We start from the raw sequence: 23,294 nt of genomic DNA, 5'->3' as shown, positions 1-23,294 counted from the left end.
GTAAGTAAACAATGTTAGCATTGAGAAAGAAAACTTAGATTTAAATAAGTGAAACAATGCCACATAATTTGTGCCGAACAAAATTGAATAAACAGATTGGGGTGGTTTCCATTAGTATAGTCTAAAGAAAGTTGGGCCGCCTGCACAAGTAGGACAGATGAGCAAAGTTTCGCAATGATAAATGGATAATGCATGTAGTTATACATGCCCATATTCAAGGATACAGTAGTCATTCATGATAATCAATTATAAATTAGCCATTACACAATTCAACATGTTCATATATGGAGGTCCTCTCTCTCTCTCTTTTCCCGCTTGGCAAAATTCATAGTTAATTAGATACTAGCCCCAACCCAACGCAAGCCAACTATTACTACCACCTGAGCAAAAGCTCAAGCATTGACCATCATTGAGGTTAATCAGTCATTCAGTCCTTACCTCTGACCACATGTTGAAGTCTTTTCATTCTTCATGATCATATGGAATGATTTACTCCTGTCTTCTGCCACTATCTCCCTCAATATATCATCTTCAATCTTCTCTGCTTGCCAGCGAGAAGGGTCTTCCACAAATGCCTCACTGAAAATCATGCTTGACACCCACTCCTTCCATGTTGTCCTCCCATACTTGTCTTCCTCCAGAGTTCCTGTTGCCAGGAGCTGATACACATACACCACCTTCTGCTGACCGGGCCTGAAAGCTCGCGCGATGGCCTGCTTAGTCTTGGACGGGTTCCATTCGGAGTCCAACAAGATAACCCGAGAAGCTGCTGTCAAACTAATTCCTTCAGCACAAGCTGTGATTGATGCAAGCAGGACCCTTGAGGCTCCACCAGGCTCTTCAAATTTGTCCATCACCTTTCCTCGCTCGAATAGCTCCAAGTCCCCTGTAAGGACCAGGACTTCTCTGCCTCTATGCCACCCAAACACCTTCTCAAACAATTCTAGAAACAGTCTTACAGGCGCAATGTTGTGGCAGAAAATCAAAACCTTCTCATTCCGGACAACGCGGTATACAAGGTTCAAAACAAACTTGACTTTGGACCCTTTTTTGAGATCATGCTTGTACTGCTCAAGCTCCATTAGTTCCTCAGCACTGAAAAACTTATCAGCACAAGCCGCGGTTTTGATTAACCAAGGATGGATTGATCCGAGGGTTATGAGAAGTTCTAGTTCCAAGGGATAACCATGGTATTTAGACATTATTTCTTGCAGTCTCTCCAACATCTCTTGTTGTATGTCAGTAGTGTTCATCAACAAGGTGTAAATCTGTAGACCAGGAAGGGTGTCTGAATTTCCACCTTCATACACATCTATAAATCCATTTGTTATATTTCTCAACATGTTTAGACCTTGGAGCCTCTGATCTTCCCCTTCATTCGAATCAATTTTCTTTGCAATCTTATCCAAGAACAACTTTCTTGCTTTGGCTTCCATCAAATGGCGAGCTCTTTCTTTCCCTTTCTTTTTCTTCCTTCTGTATTTTGGGTCCAATGCCTTTATGACTTCATTCACAAACTGGGGTCTTGCTAAACAGAGGGTGTTAAAGTATTCGCAGAAATTGTTCTGAAACAAAGTACCTGAAAGCAATATTCTCAAGTCTGTATCAACTTTCATCAATCCCTTCCTCAACCTTGATTTGGTACTTCTGGGGTTGTGCCCTTCATCTAGTACTAGGAGCCCCGGACTTTCGCGCAGCACTTGAGCCATAAATCTTCTGTGCACAAATTTTGAGTCTTCGCGCATCAATGTTAGAAATGAAGTATAACCCATGACAAGAACACTAGGCTGTGCATGCCACTTCTGTATCTTTTCAAGGCAATCCAAAACATGCATGACATCATCCGTTGGCTTCGGGCCTCCTGAAAAGGCCATGGACTTCTGCTTGAACACTCTGTAGGTTCTACGACCATGAATTAGATAAACTGGTATGGGAATTTTCCATTTAATAAATTCTTTGTACCAGGTATAGAGTGTTGTCTTCGGAGCAAGTACTAAAGGTCGTTTTCCCGGGAATAACTTGAGGTAGCTGACAAGAAATGCAATGATCAAAAATGTCTTCCCAGCTCCAGGAGAATGAGATATAACACAACCACCTATTTTCTTGGCTTTTTGTTCCATAAGTGCTGGTTCCAAAGATCCTGCGACATTTTTCCATAGAAATTCAAAAGCCTTTTTCTGGTGGAATAACAATTTCTTTCTAAGTTCAGGAATTAAGGCCCACACATTGTCACTTTCATCTGCTATAGGCTCATCAGGGGCAGCACGGCTGTGGAAAAAATTAAATTCCTCATATTCAGCTCGCTTATGCTCTGATTCTCCTTCATTATTGACCTTTTTATCATCTGTGTTCCCACACGGGTTTGGCATCTAGAGAAATATACAAGCAATTAGGTATCTTATGAAGCAACACTACCAGATCCCACCCTAACATCATAAAACAAGCTATATGAAAAGGGATTGAAATCAAACAGTCTTGACAGTTGATTATGGTAACAGATCAACCTAATTGAATGAGTGAAAACGATATAACAGAATACAAAGGTCATTCTACCATGCATATGCAGAACATGTAGCAGCACAAGGAATGTGACATAAAATTCTTGCATGCATGATTGACTTACAAAGGGGGGTGTAACATCTCTTATTTCGGTTTTCAGGAAGCCACATTTATGGCACAAAATCCCAATTTCTTCATCCGTTCTAAATTCATGCTGGCAACCTGAACCTGACTTTTGTGCACTCCCACCTGACACACCAACTTTTGATGCCTGAAAATTGTTTTATCAAACTGGATGAGTCAAGCAGATTATATAGAAACTGAAGGTAAACCATAATGCTTAACTATCTCATTGTTTGAAAAAGAAAAGTTACTGCATTATTTAGCAGAGTTTCCAGATTATCTTTCAAACTATGCTTCTTAAGCAACCAACCACACCCACCTAAATGGGGGAGGGGGAGAGAGAATGCAACATTGAGTATCCATAAATAAAAAATTATATGCCACTGAAAAAACTAAAATTTTACCTCATCGTCAAGAAGATAGCATGATGCCAATGCTAATTCCATTTCCCTCCACAGCATTTCAGTCTCTGACATTTCCTCCTCATCCTCATTTTCTTGCATTTCAGTTTCATTCCTTTGGTCAGAGTTCTTTCCTTCCTTAAATTCTTTCCACTGGTCCATAATATTCGGTTCTTGCTTATTTGTGCAATCCATGCCTTTCAAGAATGAATTTATCAGTTCCTTGTATGCACCTGCACTTAAGGACCTCCTCTGATAAGTTCTCTCTTTAAGACCCTCCTTTTTCGAACGTATAGAGTTATGCCTTCTTTTGTTATAAACTCTATTGGTGGACACTTTTCCATCCCATCTAGTTTGAAAATCCATATCATCCACGCCAGAAGTTTTCTTTCTCCTTGATTTAGGAGTACTATAACTATAATAATACTTGGCAGAAAATTCAGGATTCTCTTTTGCACATTTTGCAGGACTATTGGCATTTACACGGAAGTGTCCAAGGGTTAGCGTGTCACTTTTGTCAGGCAGTGGAACAATGGCAAGTTGATCTTGATGTTTCTTCCTATGAGCCACACTTGATTTCACATTGCTCGACTTAGTCTTGCTTGACTTAGTCTTGCTTTTGCATGCAAGCAGATCCTCACTGGATTTCAAATCTTGGAGATCCTGACTGGATTTCAGTTTCTGGAGATCCTCACTGGACTTCAATTTTTTAGGACGTACCTTTTGTTCTGCCTCGGTATGCTCTTCCGAACAACTAGCCTGTTTGCGAAACAAGCATGATAGCGGTAAGAACATTTCATCATCTTCTGAATGATCTATCCTATATGGCCTACTCCGAATGTAACCAATCTCTATCTCTGATGCAGTATCACACCCAAGGAAACGCTCAGGGTGTATATTTCGACGCTTGGAACGCCGCAGGTCCAAAAGCTCAGAAGACGGCAATGGCCCAACTTCACGCATGTCAGAAGTTGGACCAGCCCCATTAGCATCAGCCAGAGCAAATTGAACAACTGTAGGTATTGGGATCCCATTGTCTACTCTGAAATTCACAGCATTTATATAATTGTCAGAGTTTGATGGACCGCTGTCATCATAGCCTCCCATAATTTGATACACAATTTTGTTCTGTACTGATCTTACGTCAAATGCAATCTGCCTCATAACTGACGCAACAAGTAACCATGAAATATCAGATAAGAATTTCCCTAAGAGCAATTTGGTTCTTGGCAGTGAACAGCAATCCACAGAGAAATCCCAACGGTAGTGCTGATTTTCACTAGAATCCCGATCAAGCGTTTGCATGACGAAAATTTCATCAATTCCAACAGCTTTAACTTCTTTGTTAAGCGTTGCTCTCTCTGAACCAAGAGGTCCTTGGTTAACATAAAAGTTAACATAAAACTGGCATGAGCATTGAGATTCATGAGGCTCCCTCTCTATCGAACTTATTCTCGCATCAACCCACACCTACATTAGAAAGAAAATATTTTGATCAAACTAATAGTAAGGCAATCACAACTGCCAAAGTAAACATTATACCTAAACTAAAAAAGTAATGAGTTAAAATATATTTAATGCAAAATGAGAGGACAAACACATTCTAAAAACTAAAGTGATTAGGTAGTTGCATTGCCCTCTATTCTGATGGTAAATAGAATTATGAAGAGTTCTGCCTCAAGTTTTCTTTTTAATTTATTGGTCAGTTTCTCAAAATATATATCTTGAAATCAATAGAGAATATCTCTATTTGTGAAAGGAATTTTTAGTGATCTAGAGCTGGAAGCTGTAAGCAAACCAAGGACATACACATAAAATGATCTCTGTTTTACGATTGCAAGAAGCATGAAATAAAAACCAAGAAATGTAAAATTAGTCTCAGGACTGCCAAAAAAATTCTGAACTAGATGAATCTTTTCAAACCAATGACATCAAAAAACTAATGAGGACTAGCATTGTAAAGCAAAAACTCACATGGAATTCAATTGAGGTATCATGGCAGACAAGCATAACATATTCCAATGCATTGGATAAGCAATCTCACACAACAAGCACACTGATAACGGAGGGCTTTTTAGCAAGATTAGACTGGTGTTACTCAAGATCTCTCACTTGGGAAAATAAAATTATTATATATTTTCATCAATACTTGGAAATACTTTATCCATACAGTCATACAGACATATGGAGTTTTTCTGAATTGCATTAGTCACAAAAAGCTGCAATAAAGATATTAAAATGATCAAAGATTTCCATCAATACTTGAAAATATGCAGTGTAAGATTTAGTGATGTCATGAATTCCAAATGAAACTGCCTAATGATAGAATGCAACTCACAGGATCTCGATTTTGCTCTTCTGAACTCTCTGTATTTTCAGGTGTGGAAAGGACACATATATCAACCCCAGGCCTCAAAAAGCAGGTGCAATCGTATAAAGTTGCTTGTCTCGACCTCAATCGAAGGTTGGGGAATGGACCTTTATCCTGAATCACACATGGATGATTGTCCCCGAAATTCATGGCCATAGTTCCATTCCTAATTCTTATAAGTTCCACAGGTTGCCATGACCCACAACAAAGAGCCTCAAATGCTGTCAAGCCAAATATTAGTAGAATGATATTGTGTACAACTATTAAGCAAAACTATTAAAACCAAATATTCAGGGGATTTGGCAACAACATAAAATAAAATCATTCTAGGTGAATTTCCAAGCCTTTTTTGTTGGTTTGGTCAAATAATAGCACTAAAGTGGCGTCAGTACTGTTCTTTAATTTCAATAATATAATTTAAATAAGGAATTCAAGAATGAGAAATTCCTATATTTTTCCACCAATTCATGACATATGGAAATTTATCTTACTTCATCACTTTCTGCATTCAAGTGTTAAAAAAAAAAAAAAAAAAAATAGAAGACTTGGGAAGAGAAGCCCAGTGGCTCAATTGCAATGTAGGGTTCTATTTACTACCCAGAATTCTATATAAAAATAAAAAAAAAAAATAAAAAAAACTCAAAGTGTTATGTGTTGGGGATTCATTTTGCAAGGAAATGAAAAACTTACGATAAGCATTAAATGGATGCCTAGATCGATACCGATGCCTTTTGGTCATATTGATTGGCCAATTGCTGAGTCTCTAGCTGTGCTATTTATTTATCTGCAACACAGTACTGCCATTAGACACAATATATCAAACTGGACCACCAACTTATAGAAATCAATAGTACTTAACATCGATCGATCGATCAGATATATAGAGAATGTATCTTAAACATGTTATCTGACCAGCTCGATCGTCACTCAAACTTTGATTCTACCCTTTTCCCACCCCTTGAGCTATCACTTGAGCTCATGGAGTAACACCTCTCACTATTAATGTGCTTGCAGATAGGTCTCACAGTTACATCACCATATATATATATATATGCATTTAAATATTTAATGGTATATTATAAATAATATAGGAAAACAAACTTTAATGCACTTCCAATAAAGGTAACATCAATTAACCGATTGATCGAGCATTTACAATCATATCATCCCAACAAACAAATAAAATAATTAATTAAACATTTTATTCTTTCTCCTTTTTTCTTCATCCAAAAGTCAGAACCGTGACTCTACAGTGTACCCAAAAGCCATAAATAAAACAATATTTTTTTCAGGAAACATTGTGCTAAACTGTACAATTTTGCCTCATAAAAAAAATATATATGAATGATGAAAAAGGGAAAAGAATGTATAGCTCATAAATTGCTTGTCACCAAAAAAAAAAAATCTGTCAAATTGATCAGGAGAGATCCTTATCTTTAATTGCGTTAGTCATGAGGAGACGTTAGAATTTAGAATTGGGATTCTTACATTTACATGCAAGCAAAGATAAAACCCAGAGAACTTTCCTTGATATGGTAACAATGCATGCCGTACAGAAATCACCAGATAAAGCAAAAAGTTTAAAATAAAAAAAATATCAATCTAAAAAACAACGTTAAAATGTCAAAATCTCCAGAAAAAGGAAAACACGAAAATAATAAAATTTAAGATGAAAGCAAGCATACCCAATTCGGTGACCATGGAATATGGTGAGTGAGAATAAAAGAAGAAAAATACAACAAGAGCCATAAATTGTTTTGGAAAGAATCTCCGAGTAAATGAATGAGCTAGAGAACATACTTGAAGCAAAAGCTTGAGGGTCTGAAATGGTGGGTTAGATGATCGGAGCTCAGATAGAGAGCTGTAGAAAGCTAGCTATGGTGAAGCATAATTAGTGGGCATTGGAGTGAGAGAGAGAGAGAGAGAGACTGAGAAAGTGACAGTAGAGCGGAGAAATCAATAGCGGGTCTGAAACAAAATCCTCGAACTTGGTGCCTTCTGCATGAAGTCGTTGGGACACTCGCGGTGAAAACCCCCCGCGGGGCGATGTGTGTAAATTGAGGATGATGGGGAGGGTGATTTGGGGAATTGGCACGAGGAATCAATGGCTGTGATTGATGTGTTTGGGGTGGTTGGGTGGGACCCATTTTTCTGGTGATGAAATTGATGATGCTCTCTGTGACTGTGAGTGTGGCAGAGCACTGAGGCACTGAGCTGCCTCGTGGGGGTGGGGGTTTGTTAGGTTCTGCTGATTCCATCATCAAAAACGTAAAACTATGCTTCTCGATTGTGCAAAGCGGGTTTGGTCAAACCATTTTTGTCTCCTTCTTTGACCTTTTCGTCCCATGATCCAAATGCCAATGCATCATCATCCGTATTTTATGCCCGGCCCGGCCCAGAAGTACACTTTTGCATTTTTTTAATTGCTTTAAATTATAACATTTTATGTGAATGTGGTTATGTGATGCTTGCATTCTAAATAAGTCTCTTACAAAAGTAATTTTAAGTGTATATAATGTTATTGAAATTTCCGTTTTCTTTTTTTATGATGCTTTGATATATTTTCTAAAAGTACATGTACAAAACTAATGTTAATTTCACAGCATAGGATACGTTAAGACCTTCCTATTTTTTTTTGGAAGTTTTATCGCGCACCTTTGATATATTATCCAAATCTTGTTGAATGGTACAACAATGATACTACTTTTCCAATGCTAATATTTATTTTTTATATTATGCCAATACAACTACAAAAGTACAAAAAGAGTATTGACGAATCTCTATTTACACGCTCCTCTATTTCTAACTCGTGTGTAAAAGTAGGAATACAAAAATAGTAATGTTATTAATATATTTTGTCGAAATTTCTATTTTCAAGCGCCTCTGATATATTCTCAGATTCTCTTACGGAAAAATGCAAATAAGAAAATAAAGTTGTTTTCCCAACATAAATGAGAAGTACATGCATGATCAAACTATAGATTAGAGGCTCCATAAGTTAATAGTTAAAAGTTTAGGGATAAAGTCCTTTATTAGAGCCTCCTTAAGGTTTAGCAACTTGACCCACTTTTCCGGTTGATTGAGCATATTTGAAGCTAAAGTTTTGTATCCAACGGAGGAGTTGGTTGCAACAGTTTTCCTCATTGACCTTGAATAAATAATGAACTTATTTTTACTCACGCTATAGAATTAAAAGTGTCTTTAGATCACTCCTTTTCTTTTTCAGCCGAAAGGCTACAATATTCTTTCAAAAGTATATGAAAGTGGCTACAAGCATGGACCAAACTTTGCAATACTATCAACCATGGTCTGTGATTCCACTCCTCAACAATTCAAATGGAAAATAAATATTTGCGTCCATGATTTCAGATATTCAGATGACTTGCAATAAATAAAAGCCTTGCTAATGACTGCCTTCCTTTACAAGAATAAATCTTTAATTTGAGAAAAATAATGGGAAATATCTCAAACTTTTCATTAATAATTCACCTTGTTTTATGGTTAGAAATAGCGAGAATCCAATTTTGATGGTTAGTAGGCCCGGCCCAAGTTCGAGACAAGCTTAACTGCTATATTGGGCCTACTTTTCCATAAAAGCCTCATCCTGGAAACCTTTCTTTTTTGGCCGCTTGGAATTGTGAAGAACCTCTTGTATAGGTTGAGGACCATGCCACCAAATCCTCCACCACTTCTTTTCTCTTAAATATCTCGAGAGAGAAAAAAAAAAATTAAATAATTAATTAGAACTTAATTAGCCAAGTTAATTTTGTCTATGGTTATATGTATTAATTTGGTCAAATTCCAACTTTTATTTATTTTTTTTTTCCTCAATGAAATCCCAATCAACTGATGAACCAATATGGACACAACTGTACACATCCTGAGAGGCTGAAAAAAAACAAGGCATGCAGGATTGGCCACCACCTCCGCCTTGGCCACTGCCCCCGCCACTGCCCGTGCTCAGCCAGACTCCAACTTGTATATAGAAGAATGCAAATTTATAACAAATAACACGAATTTAAAGAAAATGGTTTTTTCTTTCTTAAACAAAACTCAATCTGGAATTCTTTTTAGCTAGTCACATATAAACTCAATTTGGAAGTAATGCAAAACATTGCCACAGACATGTGATGTGACATCTTGAATCAGAAAAATGAGAAAAAAAAAAAAAAAAAACAGGCAATAAAAAGCAGAAGGCAGGTAGAACCGTAGAAGGTACATAATAGGAGTACAAACTCCAAACTTTGTTGTATTCATATTTCTGTACACACAAACTGTGAACCTTGAAGGTCACTCCATTTCAGACTATTTCATGTTTTCTTATAATTACAATAAAGAATTTGTTGGTCCAGCATTTAGCATTGTCAACACGAAAAAGTTGTCCAAGATCCTGTAACCAAAAAAGTTGTTGTCCATGAACCTACCATCCAGATTTAACAAATTATGGAAGGCTATGACAAGGGGCAAATGCAACTGCTTAATTCTCCAATCTAAAACCCATAGAGAACTAGCTCATTCACGGGGTCAGCTCCAAAAGGAAAACAAATTGGTAAGAAAGAACAAATAGACACAATGTTATATAGCAGACTACACTCTTGTGTATGCTCTCTGAATCCATCCTCTGCTCCCGGGTCCAATGAACTAACGGACATCCACAAAATTTGCCTCCACTTTCCATGAAACAGTTGCATCGATCCATCTTCAGATTGCATTGTACCTCAAGTTCTGCTCAAAACTAAAAATCAGGTAATCCCAAATCAAGGTATCCCTGATCATCTATGATAGTACCGTTATTCTCCTGGCCCTCACGCTTCAAGAAATCAAAACCATAGTCGACCCCTGAAGGCACCTGCTCCATATGGTGCAGACTCCCAAGAAGCTTGGCATCTGGATACTGCATCTGGTATGATAAATTTGATTGATTGTCACATTTAGAAGCATCTATGCCTGAGAACCCGGGCTGACCAGCAAAAGATCCCAAATCTTGCTCCAACCCTGAATTGAGAACGGAATTGCCATCTATAGGACCCAAAAGTTCATCCACGTCAAACATCTCATCCATATCAAACATCTCATCCATTGCAAAGTTCTTCCAGTCCCGACCAAATTCTTCTCCACTGGGCCAAATATGATTCTCAGCATCTGCTTCCAGTTTGATGACAGGTTGATTACTGCAATTGTAGTCCATAGTAAGTTCATCCTTTGCTTCTGCCTTCACTATACCATTAGGTTTAGTGGCATCAGTGACTGCATTGGGCCAAGCATGAATTGTCGATTCACCCTCACCATCCTCCTTTTTCACATTAAGGGAACCCTTGAAATCCTCATTTGCACAAACCTCAGAGTAATTTGATGTCGTAGTGGATTCAGAGCACCTTGCAGAAGACCCTGATGGAGTTGCAACTGAAGAAGTGTCCTGGGAGCATTCCCTCCAAGATGAGTAGTTGGCTACATTTGGAAGGTTAAGCCGGGCACAGGGACCATACATGGCCTTTGCAGCTTCATCGTAGGCAAGAGCAGCATCAAGGGCAGTGGGGAAAGTACCTAACCAGAGCCTACTTCCCCGGTTCGGCTCCCGAATTTCTGCAACCCACTTACCCCATGTCCTCTGCCTAACACCTCTGTAATTACAATGCGAATTATCAGGCCCTCCTTTACCTTTCATACAACCTTTCTTTGACCCCTTGGCCGGAACCTTCCGTGCCTTTCCATCTTCATTGCCAGAATCGAGAAGTTGGTTATATTCTTTCCATTTTGCCAGAGTCTCAGCCACATTGGTTCCATCCCGTCTACTCCGGGTCTTCCTCTTCCTGGTAGAATCCAAAGGCATAGAATTTGCGTTTGCACCTTGATTATACGCCCCCATTCCTCACCAATCCGTACACAAACTGAATAATACTTCGACAAGCGCCTTTCAATAACTAGTGAAAACTGCTATAAGTTACTCTTCCCAATTCAACAAACAGATCCAATGTTACTCCTATTACGAGACTTTCAAAATCTGCAGCAAGATATTGAAGCAAATTTGTATAAGAACAAAAATAGGGCACAGAAAAATTCTGGAATTACAAGAGAAAAAAGATGTCACAATCACAAATCCCACCCAAGGAGCGATTATATATAGAGGTATGCCCAAATAAACCAAATCAAATTTGCACGAGACTAAGAGCTTTCTTGGGGCCGAAGTACCCATAAAAGTTGTCCTTAGTGGATTAGGAAAAGTATTTACTTCCCACCCAAGTAATCAAAAATGTATCTAATATTTTTTTTAAAAAAATCTGAGCCCAAAATTTCCGGGAGAGAGAAGGGAAAAATACACTTACTTTTTTGGGTCACAGAATAAAAAGTACACACCAAGCAAGAAAACCCAGCGGCATAAAAATCCCCAAACATTAGCGACAAGAAAATACCCAATTCATGAAAAAGTAGAAAACCCTAATACGGAAAACCCAATTACTCAAAAACTCAGATTTCAATTCCCCAAATCCCAAACCAACCAAAATTACTAACAACTACACACCATTTCCCCAGTACCCAACAAAGTTAAACAAAGACACCCAAATCAAGAAATCCAACAAACAATTAAATTACCAAAAAAGAAAAGAACAACAAAACTCGAAAATCCAACTAACCTCTGAATCGTTTGCATCGACATGCCAAACGAAGAAACTTTCCGATCGAAATCGCAGTCTTCCCCTTCCAATCAAAACGATACTCTCAGACGCGGCTAGGGTATTTCAGTCTCTTTCTTGCTCGGTTCGATTTTATACTGGTATGTGTGTTTTCAGAATGTTGGTTTGAGAGAGAGGTTGTGGTTTTGATATTTGGTATTTTAAGCTGTGAAGCTAATAAGCGAATCCAGAATTCTTTCGATTTGCTAGCTGTGAAAGATATTTATAGCCTTCTCTAGATATTTCGGATACTTTAAATCTGCGGCCTATGGATATCGATGACGTGGCGACTTTCAGGTCGCCTCGTGGCGCCTTGGTGCCGAACCTTCCAGCACGTGGCACCCGAACCTTCGCGAATGCTGGAGTTACTCGTCGCTTTCTTGCTGCTGAAGTAATTTTCTTGTCGAGTCCAATTTTATTTTCCTGTTTTGTCCGGTTGAATTTATGAAATTGCAGTCGTGCCACTGGTCAACTAATAATCCTCTCTTGCTGAAATTAAAAAAAAATTATCACTAGAAAAAGAGAAACACGCTTTGTATACGAAAAAAAAACGCACACATTTTTTTAAATAAAAGAGATTCGAACTTCCAATTGTTCACAACATGAAAATAAATGTCAGTAAACTGATCACTCGGTTTTATAAAAATACTACTATTAATTTTATAACGTGAAATAATTTAACATTTATAAAAAATATGTGGACATTGTAACACTAAAAACATTAGATTAATTATTTTATGTAGACAAATTTAAAGTAGACTTAATAATTAGTTATTTTAAGTTTATTAGATTTCTGTGGGCAGGGATTTGGCCCAAACCAAGGCGAGCATGACAGATGCCTTGGGCCTCCATTTGGATTATTTTAAGACAATAATATCTAAATTTGTAATATCCTACTCACATGTAATTTAATAAATTTATTTCTTCTACAAACAATATATCTCAAAAAGCAATCTCTATCACGAAAAAAACAAAAAACAAATAGACGATAATATACGTCGACAACGACTTATCTGTTTCTAATATAAGGATAAGTGTTATTCCAATTATAGAGAGAGAAAAAAAGAGAAAGAGAAAAAAAAAGAATGAGAGAGATAGAGAAAGAAGGGGAGAGAGAGAGAGGATAGCAGATGGCGTACCTTCTCATATATGTCTCCCTTATTCGGTCAGAATATCCAGTCGTACACTGGTCCAGCCTTGCATGTGTATCACGTGTCACATGTAGGGCGGGCCAACTATGGCCTTTTAAATTGGCTAGGCGTGAGTCACCGATGACATTATTCAATTTTTGGTGTACAAAGGAGAGCCAAGCGAATGGGTCATGTGGTGGAAGCTGGAGGCTGGAGGCTGGAGTGTTGGAAAGTGAGTGAGGTGGTACTGCCACCATTCGTAGTCGCTGACGCAGTGGCTTTCTTTGGTATTGGGTGACAAATACAACGGGAAGCAAAAGACAAAATATTATTAATACAAATTCATGGTCATATATCAATATATCATATAGCAGATGCGATCAATGTGACTTTATTATCAATGCGATTATTTGGTATTTGGTATTTCTGTGATTATTTCAATGCGATCAATGTGACTTTATTATCAAAATCCAAATATTGTCTACTTGGGCTGTCAATGTATATTTCTTCTTTGTTAGCAATTTTTTGTTAAACATTCTATTTAAATCAACTTAAAATTTTTTGTGATGCCATTTTTCTTGCGGATGAAATTTGCCACATTTTGTCATAATATGATAACCGTCTCCTTCCCCAACTACTTTTACAGCGCCTCGAAATTCAGGCCCCAAACATCACCACATTCCAATTTTGATTCTTATCTGCCCAAGACCTGCACATTCAAACGCTTAGCAGTGGTGATGGTGATTTTGGTATTAAATTTGATTTTTTGTGTGTTTGGATAATTCATAGGGTTGATATTATGATTCAAACACAATGAATTATCCCATTACCACTTAATATTGAGACGAGATTCATCTGTCGCGTTATTTGATGATGTGAGATTAAGGATTAATAACATTGCATCAAGTTGGGAGGTACAAAAATGGCTAGCACCACATCCAAACAATTAGGCGTCGATCAAGCATCGCTTTGTGGACCACTCGAGGCCGTTGGCTCCAAAGGCATTTTTCTTGGAGAAAATCCTTTGGATTTCCCATATCCTCTAGCGCTTGCCCAAATCATCATTGTTGTTCTTACATCCCGAATTCTTTATTCATTTCTCGGGCCTATTGGACAAACCAAATTTGTCTGCAATCTCCTGGTATGCTTCTCAAAATACTCATATATGTTTTTTTTTTTTTCTTTTAATTTGGAAGAGGAAAAATTCAAATTTAATAGCTATATGCTTCTTTTTAGACAAGCACAATAGAAATTGGCATTTTTTTTTTTTTTTTTCCAGGGTGGGCTTATATTGGGGCCCTCTATGCTAGGACATCGCAAGGAAGTGAGGGACAGACTAACGAGAGCAAAAGAGGCTCCAATGTTTGAGTCAATGGCTTTGGTGGGCGCCATATACTCCATGTTCATAGTCGCAGTGAAATTCGACACACACATGATGAGAAAGACGGCAAAGAATACTTGGAAGATTGGTCTTCCGGGGTTCCTCTTCGCTCTGGCAGTAAGCTTAGGCCTCACTTTCACGGTGGGTTGGACCATTTCTGGGCTCAAAGGCGGATTCGCCGACCACTTATTTTCCGTCTCCGGTATATCCTTCACATTTTTCCCCGTGGTGGCCCAGGCCTTGGACGAACTCAACCTCACCACTTCCGAGTTGGGCCAACTCGCCATGTCGTCTTCTTTGATCACCGAAGGCATCCAATGGATGACCTCGACCATCCAAATCATACTTATGAAAGAAATGCGAAGCGCCGTTTTGACGTTTTTTTCTATAGTGGCGATGATAGTTACGTGTGTGTATGTCATACGGCCACTGATACTTGTAATTGTGAAGAAGACACCAGAAGGAAAAGAAGTGAAGGAGAGTTACGTGGTGGCAATACTTCTTGGGGTTCTTGTGATGGCCTTTATATCTGACATGATAGGCGCAACCTGCATAATTGGTCCTGTAGTTCTGGGGTTAGTCATACCAAATGGACCGCCACTTGGTGCGGCATTAATTACCAAGATGGAATTCATCGTCTCCGAGTTTTTTCTTCCAGTCTTCTTCTTTCGCATTGGCTTAAAAACAAACGTGTATTCGATTACGGATTGGAAGAGTTTTGTCAGGCTTCAGATGATCATTGTTTTCACATATGCTGCCAAGATTTTAGCAGTTACAGTCGCTGCATGGTTCAGCAAAATTAGGTTCAAAAATGGTCTTTTGCTTGGCTTGCTCATGAATATCAAGGGTACGATCGATGTTCTCCTTTATGGTCGCCACTTCCGCTATCGGGTAATTTTTATTCTTTTTTCCTTTTTTTTTTTTTTTTTCATATATACTCCACTAATTTCATTTATGTGTATATATGAATTGCAGCTGTTGGATGAACAATGTTTTAGTCAAATCGTGTTTTCTATGCTGCTGGTGACCATGGTTGTAACACCAATCGTACGATTCGCATACAAGCCTCAAGTCCGACTCGGACCAACAACCATACAAAATTCGCTCCACAAAAGCATTCAATCTCTCGAAAGCAACTCCGAACTCTGCATTCTTTGTTGCGTCCACAACAAAGAAAGTGTCCGCAACATAACCTCCCTCCTGGAAGCCTCGAATCCGACACAAGAAAGCCCCATTTTCGCCTACGTCATCCACGCCGTGGAGCTGATCGGGCGAGACGCGCCGCTGCTCGTCCCTTACAAGAGGGAGAAAAAGAAGTTGGACCACACGAACTCACCCACCCATCAAATGATGCGAGCCTTCTGGAATTACTCCAAGAACTCGAGAGGGCCGGTGGGGCTCCAGTCGTTCACTATGATCGCCCCATACAAAAGCATGCACGAGACGGTTTGTCGTTTAGCGGATGACAGTTTGATACCGTTGATCATCTTGCCATTCCACGACAACCACCAGTGCATGCTCAGCGCGAATGTCCCCGCCGGGGTACGCCAGTTCAACATCAACTTGCAGGCGCATTCGCCGTGTACGGTTGGGATCCTAGTTGAACGAGGCTTGTCTGGTCGGCTGAGTATGGCCCACTTCTCGTACAATGTGGCCGTGTTTTTCATTGGTGGGCCCGACGACCGCGAGGCGTTGGCCTACGCGGCACGCATGTCGGGAAACCCCGACGTGTGCATCACGGTGTTTAGGATCATCTTGCGGAGCAAAATGGAGGAGGATGGCAGCGAGGAGGCGAGTCTGGACGAGTCGTTGGTGGACGAGTTTAAGCTGAAGAAGGTTGGGAACGAGTGCGTGAATTGGCGGGAGATCGAGGTGGCGGATGGTGTGGCGGTTATGGATGCTATTAGGAACTCGCAGGGGGACTATGACCTTGTGTTGGCCGGCCGCCGACACGCAGACATGTCATTGAGGGACGAAGAAATGGCGGATTTTGTGCAAAATGCCGAACTGGGAGTCATTGGCGACATGCTTGCTTCCTCGGATTTCTGTGGTGGGATGGTCAATGTGTTGGTTTTGCAAGAAAGCAGGCAATTCAGTTCTGGAGCTTTTCGTAGTGGCTCCACAAAATCCACAAAATCGGATAGTAGATTTAAGTAATTTCAAGGGTAAAGGTTAATTCTTACTCTAACGAAGATGGTAGAATCTGTGTTATATATGCCAAAATTTTGGCAATGTATATATGTAGAAAGTAGATAGAGGAGCTAGGGCTCTTGGCTATAGTTTTTTCCTTTCGATTCCTTTACTTGTTCTATTAAAAATATGTCCTAGCTAGGTAGAATGTTGTGAACTTTGGAATTTAGAAATTGTTGCCTTGAGCTAGACCTAGTCCTGAATGACTTGGGTTTTACATGTTAGCTTGTTTTCCTTCTTTTATGTCCAGATATTCTGGAGTACAACTAATATTTTAGGGAAAAATTATAGGGTATAATCAATATATCGTCACGTGGTATAATCAATCTAACGTGTAAGGGTATTATTAGACGATGTGTTTATATTAAGGGTATAGTATTAATAACATCTACTTATATTATAATACATAAATTGATTATACCACGTGTCAATATATCGATTATACAAAATAATTTCTCAATTTTAGAAGCACTAATTAAATCATGTTACGTTTCAATTACTTCACATTTAAAACACAAGTTTTATTGAATTATCGGCCAGATATAGATTGAATATTAATGGTGGCTGCAAATTGCCCATCTAGTTATGACTTTGTCGTTAGTCACAAGTTCACGAATATAATTAATTATAATCAATTAATCTCAACATACTTACATTGCTATGAAAGTCGAGATTAATTAAGATAATTGTTTTTTACATTTAAAAGACAAAGTTGATTGAATCCGTCCATTGGTCAACAAACCGTAGGTGTAACTCGGTCCCCTCCTACATGCTTTGTGCTGGTATGCATGAAAAAAAAAAGATCAGCAAGATTATATGCGCGCAAGTCACATCGCAATGGCAGCGTGATACCATAAGCAAGCTAGAAATGTTTTTCATCGATAATAATTCAATTTTTTTTTTTCTTTTGGCTAGTTTGACAATAATTCAAGATTAAAATCATGTACTTAAAAAATTAAAAACCGGATTATAGATCGACCTAAAACCAATTAAATCCAGCTCATCAATTAGTTACGTACTGACTTGTAACTAATTATATCTGTTACAATAAACTGAAATCGATCAGTTAACAACTTAAATAGCAACTCTTTAATTAATTTCTGTTTGAGTGTGTGTGTTTGATCCAACCCTTCTATTAAGTATTAAGCTGGCAGCCCGTCCTTGTATTCCTTCTAGTACTTTGACAACAACAACTGCACCCTGACAACATCTGTTACCCGTGCAATTGCAACCTGACAATGCCTCTTACCCGCGCACGCATAACCATCATTTTCAATCTGTTTTTGCCGTCTTATTAATGTTGAATTCATTTTCAATCTGTTGGATGATTCATAATTAATTTGTTTATTTTATATATGAGAATGAAGATTCAAACTTAGAAACTCTCTCAAACTTGTAAGGAGTTGGTGGATGATTCGAAACTAATTAAGGTAAATTAGAATGACGACCAGACCTAAATCCAGGAATGATGAATTAGACAAGCTTGGGAGGGATATATTGATGATTTGAATTTGCATGCATGAAGCTAGCTAGTTCATTGGGAGAGGTACGTGTTCATATCTACAGAGAAATGGCTACATACAGTAGCCAATCGCACCCGCAGGAAGATCAAAGAACGCTTTGTATACCGTTTCAGCCTATCAGTTCCAAAGGGATGTGGTTACAACATAACCCTTTAGATTTTCCATATCCTCTAATGATGGCGCAAATCGTCCTAATCGTTGTTACCTCCGGAGGGCTTTATTCTTTTCTGAGGCCTTTGGGACAAACCAAATTTGTGTGCAATCTTCTGGTATGTTAATCTTCTTTTCTGAGGCCTTTGGGCTTTAAAATCTTCTCATGATTTACTATAATATTATTAATCTCCATATATATAGGCTGGCATTATTTGGGGGCCCTCTGTTCTAGGACAGCAGCAGGCAATCAAAGACAAACTGCTATATGGAGGAAAAGAATTTCCATTGTTTGACACAATAGCCCATGTGGGAGTAGTATACTCCTTTTTCCTAACTGCTGTGAAAATTGACTTATCCATGTTGAGAAGGACGGCAAAGAATACTTGGAAGATTGGTCTATCGGGGCTGATTATTTCTTGGGCGGTAAGCTTAACTATTCGCCCGTTAGCCAACAACATTGAGGGAATGAAACAAGGAGGATTCTTTTGGTTCTATGCTTCGTTTTCGTTTTCTTCTACTTATTTGTCGGTCATAGCTCAGACCTTGGAGGAACTCAACCTCATGACTTCTGAGTTGGGTCAAATTGCCATGTCCTGTGGACTGCTCAACGATGTGATCGCATGGTCAGTCATGGCTTTTTCTTTCATATTGAGGGTACAAATTACAAGCCAAATATTTGGGGCTGTGCTTGCCTATTTGAGCTTGATAGGTTTAATCGTCTTTGTGGTACGACCAATTATACAATGGATTGCCAACACAATAAGTACTACTGATGGACAAGAAGTAAAGGAATGTTATGTAGTTGGAATACAACTTTTTGTTCTGGTCATGGCATTTATCTCTGATGCCATAGGCACAAAGCCCGCCATTGGTGCTTTAATTCTGGGGTTAGTCATACCAAATGGACCGCCTCTTGGTGCAACAATAGTACACAAGACCGAATTCTTAGTCTCCGAATTTCTTATGCCAGTGTTCTTTTTTCGTGTTGGCTTCCACTTAGATGTATATTCAATTCGCAATTGGATCAGTTTTACCAAACTTGAAATTTTACTTATTGTGACATATATGGCAAAGGTTATTGGCATCACAGCGGCTGGATTGTTCTGCAAAATCAGGTTTAAAAACAGTCTCATGCTCGGCATGATCATGAGTATCAAGGGTATAGTAGAGCTTATCACTTATAATCGATGGAAGACCACTAAGGTAATTAATTAACCAGATAGACTCCATCGGTACCAACTAGTGATAGTAGCTAGTATTGATTTGGGTTCCTAATTAATATTTTGAATTGCATATATGCATGCAGGTCATAGATGAACAATGTTTTGCTCAAATCGTGTTGTCTGCACTGGCTTTGACCATGATGGCAACATCGTTGGTTCATTTCTCATACAAGCTTCAACTACCAGTGAGACCAAGTAGTGTGAGAAACTTGCAATCAGTTTCAAGTGACTCTGAAATGCTTCGCATTCTTTGCTGCGTGCACAAGGAAGAAAGTGTGCACAACATCATCGCCCTCCTGGAAGTCTCAAACCCAACAGAGGCAAGCCCCATTTGCGCCTACATCATCCGCGCAGTGGAGCTAGTTGGCCGCCTTGAACCACATCTAGTCCCTCTCAAAAAGCAGAGAAACACATTCATGCCCACAACCTCACCTTCCTATCACATGTTGCAAGCCTTGGAGAATTACTCCAAAAACTCCAAAGGGCCAGTCATAATCCAAGCCTCCACCATGATCGCGCCTTATAAAAGCATGCACGAGACCATTTGCCGTCTGGCCATTGACAAGCTCATTCCTCTCATTATCATACCCTTCCATGAAAACCACCACCGCATGTTTGGCCCCATTGCTAAGACCGCCGCCCTCCGCCAGTTCAATGTCAATCTACAGTCATATTCCCCTTGTACGGTTGGAATACTTGTTGACAGAGGCTTGTCTTTGGGAAAATCCTCCGCCAATATTAACGTTGGGGTTTTCTTTATTGGTGGGCCCGACGACCGCGAGGTGTTAGCCTACGCGGCACGCATGTCGGGCCACCCGGAGGTGGTTATGAGGGTGTTCAGGTTCACCCTCATAACAAAGGGAACCGAGGAGGAGGAGAAGCTGGACGAGGCGTTGGTCGACGAGTTTAAGCTAAGAAACACCGGGAACCATCGCTTGGATTGGATCGACATAGAGGTGGAGGACGGTGAGCAGGTTATGGATGGCATTAGCAAGTTGCAGGGCAATTATGACCTTGTCATGGTGGGGCGGCGACACAAAGCAATGTCGGTCAGGGACGAAGAAATGGCGGACTTCATGGAGAATGCAGAGCTGGGAGTGCTTGGCGACATGCTTGCTTCCTCTGATTTCTGTGCGGGGATGGTCAATGTGTTGGTCATGCAAGAAAGCTTGGCTTTGGGTGCCGGAGATTTTCATAGTGCATCCGTAAAACCTAAATTGCTAGGGTGCTATAGTTTTGTATATTAATTACATGGAATTCCTGTCAATTAGAAAATTTTACATATTAGCTGTTTTTTTTTTTTTTTTTTTACAAACACCATTTAAACCTTTATACAATCTTTAACAAGTTTCTTAAAATCATGCAAAACAATAAAAAAAAAAAAACCCTTTCTTCCGTACAGATCACCGAGGCACCCCTTTCTTCTTCCGTCTCTTCTTCCCCTCTTTCAAGGGCTATGATCCGAAATCGTTGGGCATGGTACGTACAAATTGATTTCGAAATAACCCTCTCTTAAACATCACGTACGTACGGGCTATCTATAACTTAAAACTTTTACTGGGGTTTTGATCGAATTTTGTTTTGGCATCGATTAATTGGATGCTGTATTATTGAAATTCATTTTGAATTTGAAAGATAGTTGTTGCTATTTTCTCTGTAAATACCAAGCAGAGTGTTACCATGGATGTATGGATCGAATATGATTGATTATGTGGAATGTGATGACCCCCAAATTTCCTCTCTTGTCTACAAGTAAGCAATTTATCATTTGACTTCTTATAACTTGCATTTTCAATTCTTGTAAAATGTAACAAATGAGTCCTAAATTACTCCTAATTGTCCAAAGGGAATTCCTCCTCAATGAGTCTCTGATGCTTAAGTTAGTCTTAAATTGTGAATATATTTACGAAAGGACTTCGATAGAATGACGTTATCATTTCTTTTGATTTTGCCGAGCTTTATAATTCTTCATTGAGGAATTAATTCTTGAATCAGTGGAGAAACCACCTCGATCTCCATTAACTATCGAAGCAGTTAATCTTTTACCCAGCTATTTAATAACTGGGTTAATCTTTAATTTAGACTCGAGGCTTTTTGATATTCATTAATAATATTAGGCTTTTAATCAAATAAATCATGGCATATTATTAAATATGGCCCATCAAAATCAGAGGATATATTCACCAATGTTTTCTTAGTGAGACCAGTAATGCTGCATTTCAATCGGATTCAATTGATTATATATATATATATATTTTTTTTTTTTCAAAAAGAAAATCAGTTTTATATACAGAAAAAATGGAGAAGAAAGGGTTTAGGATTGAGCCTTAATTTTTAGGGTTTTTTTTCATAGTTAGTATCTGAACTTTGACCATTATCTTAATGTGGTACCTAAACTTTTATTTGTCCCAATTGAGTACCTAAACTTTTATTTTGTGTCTAATAGGTACCAAAATGAATTTCTGTTAAAATTATCAACAAAAGTTAGGGACAATATAGTCACTTCAAAAAATTTATTTTTTAATTTTAATTTTTAATTTTTTTTGTTTGTTGTGTGTTTTTTTTAATAATTTTAAACATATAAAGAAAATAATTAAAATATACTTTGACTATATTGTCCCTAATTTTTATTGACAATTTTAACAAAAATTCATTTTGGTACCTATTAGACACAAAATAAAAATTTAGGTACTCAATTGGGACAAATAAAAGTTTAGGTACCACATTAAGACAAGGGTCAAAGTTTAGGTACTAAATATAAAATAAACCTTAATTTTTAATAGGCAAAAATGTTTTTTTTCTTCTAACTGATGTGTTAGATAAAAAAGAATCTAATTGATGTAGCAAATAAAATATCTAATTGCTGCAAATTGCCCTTGGTGTTCAATAGGTGTTTGATCCATACCCATATTCCTCTTTGATCTCTACTTCGATCACTAGCTATAGCTAAAACGGTAATTGCGTATTCGATCCCATATTCTTCTCATTTCATGCTTTGTGCTGGTATGTATGAAATACAAGATCAACAAGACTATACGCAACTCAGATCGGAAGATTGATACTATAAACTACAAATTAAATGCTTTTCATTGATAATAATTAATAAAGCAAGATAATTGTTTCTTACGGAAAATGACAACAATTCTACGTACATTACAACCATGTATATATACACAAAACCGAATAATTGGCCACTAACAAACTCCAGCAAATCAATTACTGACTTATAATTAATTATCTGTTACTATATATAAACTGAAATCAGTTAATTAACAGCACTGTTCATTAAGAGCTAGCTCTTAATTACCAACTTCTTTCTGTTTGAGTGTTTGTCTTTGCCTAACCCTTGTTTTACCGGTCCTTCTATAGTACTATGACAACAACTGCAACTTGACAATGACTCATACACACCTGCGCATAACCAAAATTTAAGATCGATCTGTTTTTGCCGTACGTCTTATAATTAATATTGAATTTGATTTTCATATCAGTTCAATGATTCATAATTAAGGTCAATTAGGATTACAACCATACCTAAACCCACAAATCTGAATTAAACCTTGTCATCGATGATGGGATTGAAGATTTTTGCATCAAGCTAGTTAATTGGGGGAGGTACGTACGTACAG

At 38.3% G+C, this 23,294-nt stretch overlaps 3 protein-coding genes and 1 pseudogene across 4 annotated transcripts; 2 read left to right on the top strand and 2 right to left on the bottom strand.

Moving 5' to 3' along the window:
- Window positions 1-85: 85 nt before the first annotated feature.
- On the bottom strand, window positions 86-7,651 carry LOC147289792 (SNF2 domain-containing protein CLASSY 1-like). Its single transcript, XM_086238301.1, is given in 7 exon segments — window positions 86-448; window positions 450-2,369; window positions 2,624-2,770; window positions 3,027-4,493; window positions 5,362-5,615; window positions 6,085-6,178; window positions 7,195-7,651. Coding segments are annotated over 6 exon segments (3,858 nt in total). The 5' UTR covers window positions 6,134-6,178; window positions 7,195-7,651; the 3' UTR covers window positions 86-427.
- A 1,959-nt stretch (window positions 7,652-9,610) lies between these two features.
- On the bottom strand, window positions 9,611-12,234 carry LOC147289791 (dehydration-responsive element-binding protein 2A pseudogene; annotated as a pseudogene). The gene is made up of 2 exons (XR_015121077.1): window positions 12,027-12,234; window positions 9,611-11,395 (listed from the first exon to the last, which is right to left on the bottom strand). The product of XR_015121077.1 is annotated as a dehydration-responsive element-binding protein 2A pseudogene (transcript).
- Window positions 12,235-14,117: 1,883 nt separating this feature from the next.
- Window positions 14,118-16,733, top strand: LOC147289790 (cation/H(+) antiporter 15-like). Its single transcript, XM_086234894.1, has 3 exons — window positions 14,118-14,336; window positions 14,475-15,467; window positions 15,552-16,733. The coding sequence occupies exons 1-3, from the start codon at window positions 14,118-14,120 to the stop codon at window positions 16,731-16,733; spliced, it is 2,394 nt and encodes a 797-aa protein (XP_086091020.1).
- A 1,732-nt stretch (window positions 16,734-18,465) lies between these two features.
- LOC147289789 (cation/H(+) antiporter 15-like) lies at window positions 18,466-21,372 on the top strand. The gene is made up of 4 exons (XM_086234893.1): window positions 18,466-18,558; window positions 18,644-19,645; window positions 19,749-20,870; window positions 21,301-21,372. The coding sequence occupies exons 1-4, from the start codon at window positions 18,466-18,468 to the stop codon at window positions 21,370-21,372; spliced, it is 2,289 nt and encodes a 762-aa protein (XP_086091019.1).
- Window positions 21,373-23,294: the final 1,922 nt, after the last annotated feature.

The sequence above is a fragment of the Dryas octopetala genome, chromosome 3 (genome assembly GCF_963921425.1).
Source record: "Dryas octopetala chromosome 3, drDryOcto1.1, whole genome shotgun sequence".
Lineage (NCBI taxonomy): Eukaryota > Viridiplantae > Streptophyta > Magnoliopsida > Rosales > Rosaceae > Dryas > Dryas octopetala.
Note: the sequence above shows the minus strand (reverse complement) of the source record. Positions and strands in the feature narration are given on the sequence as shown.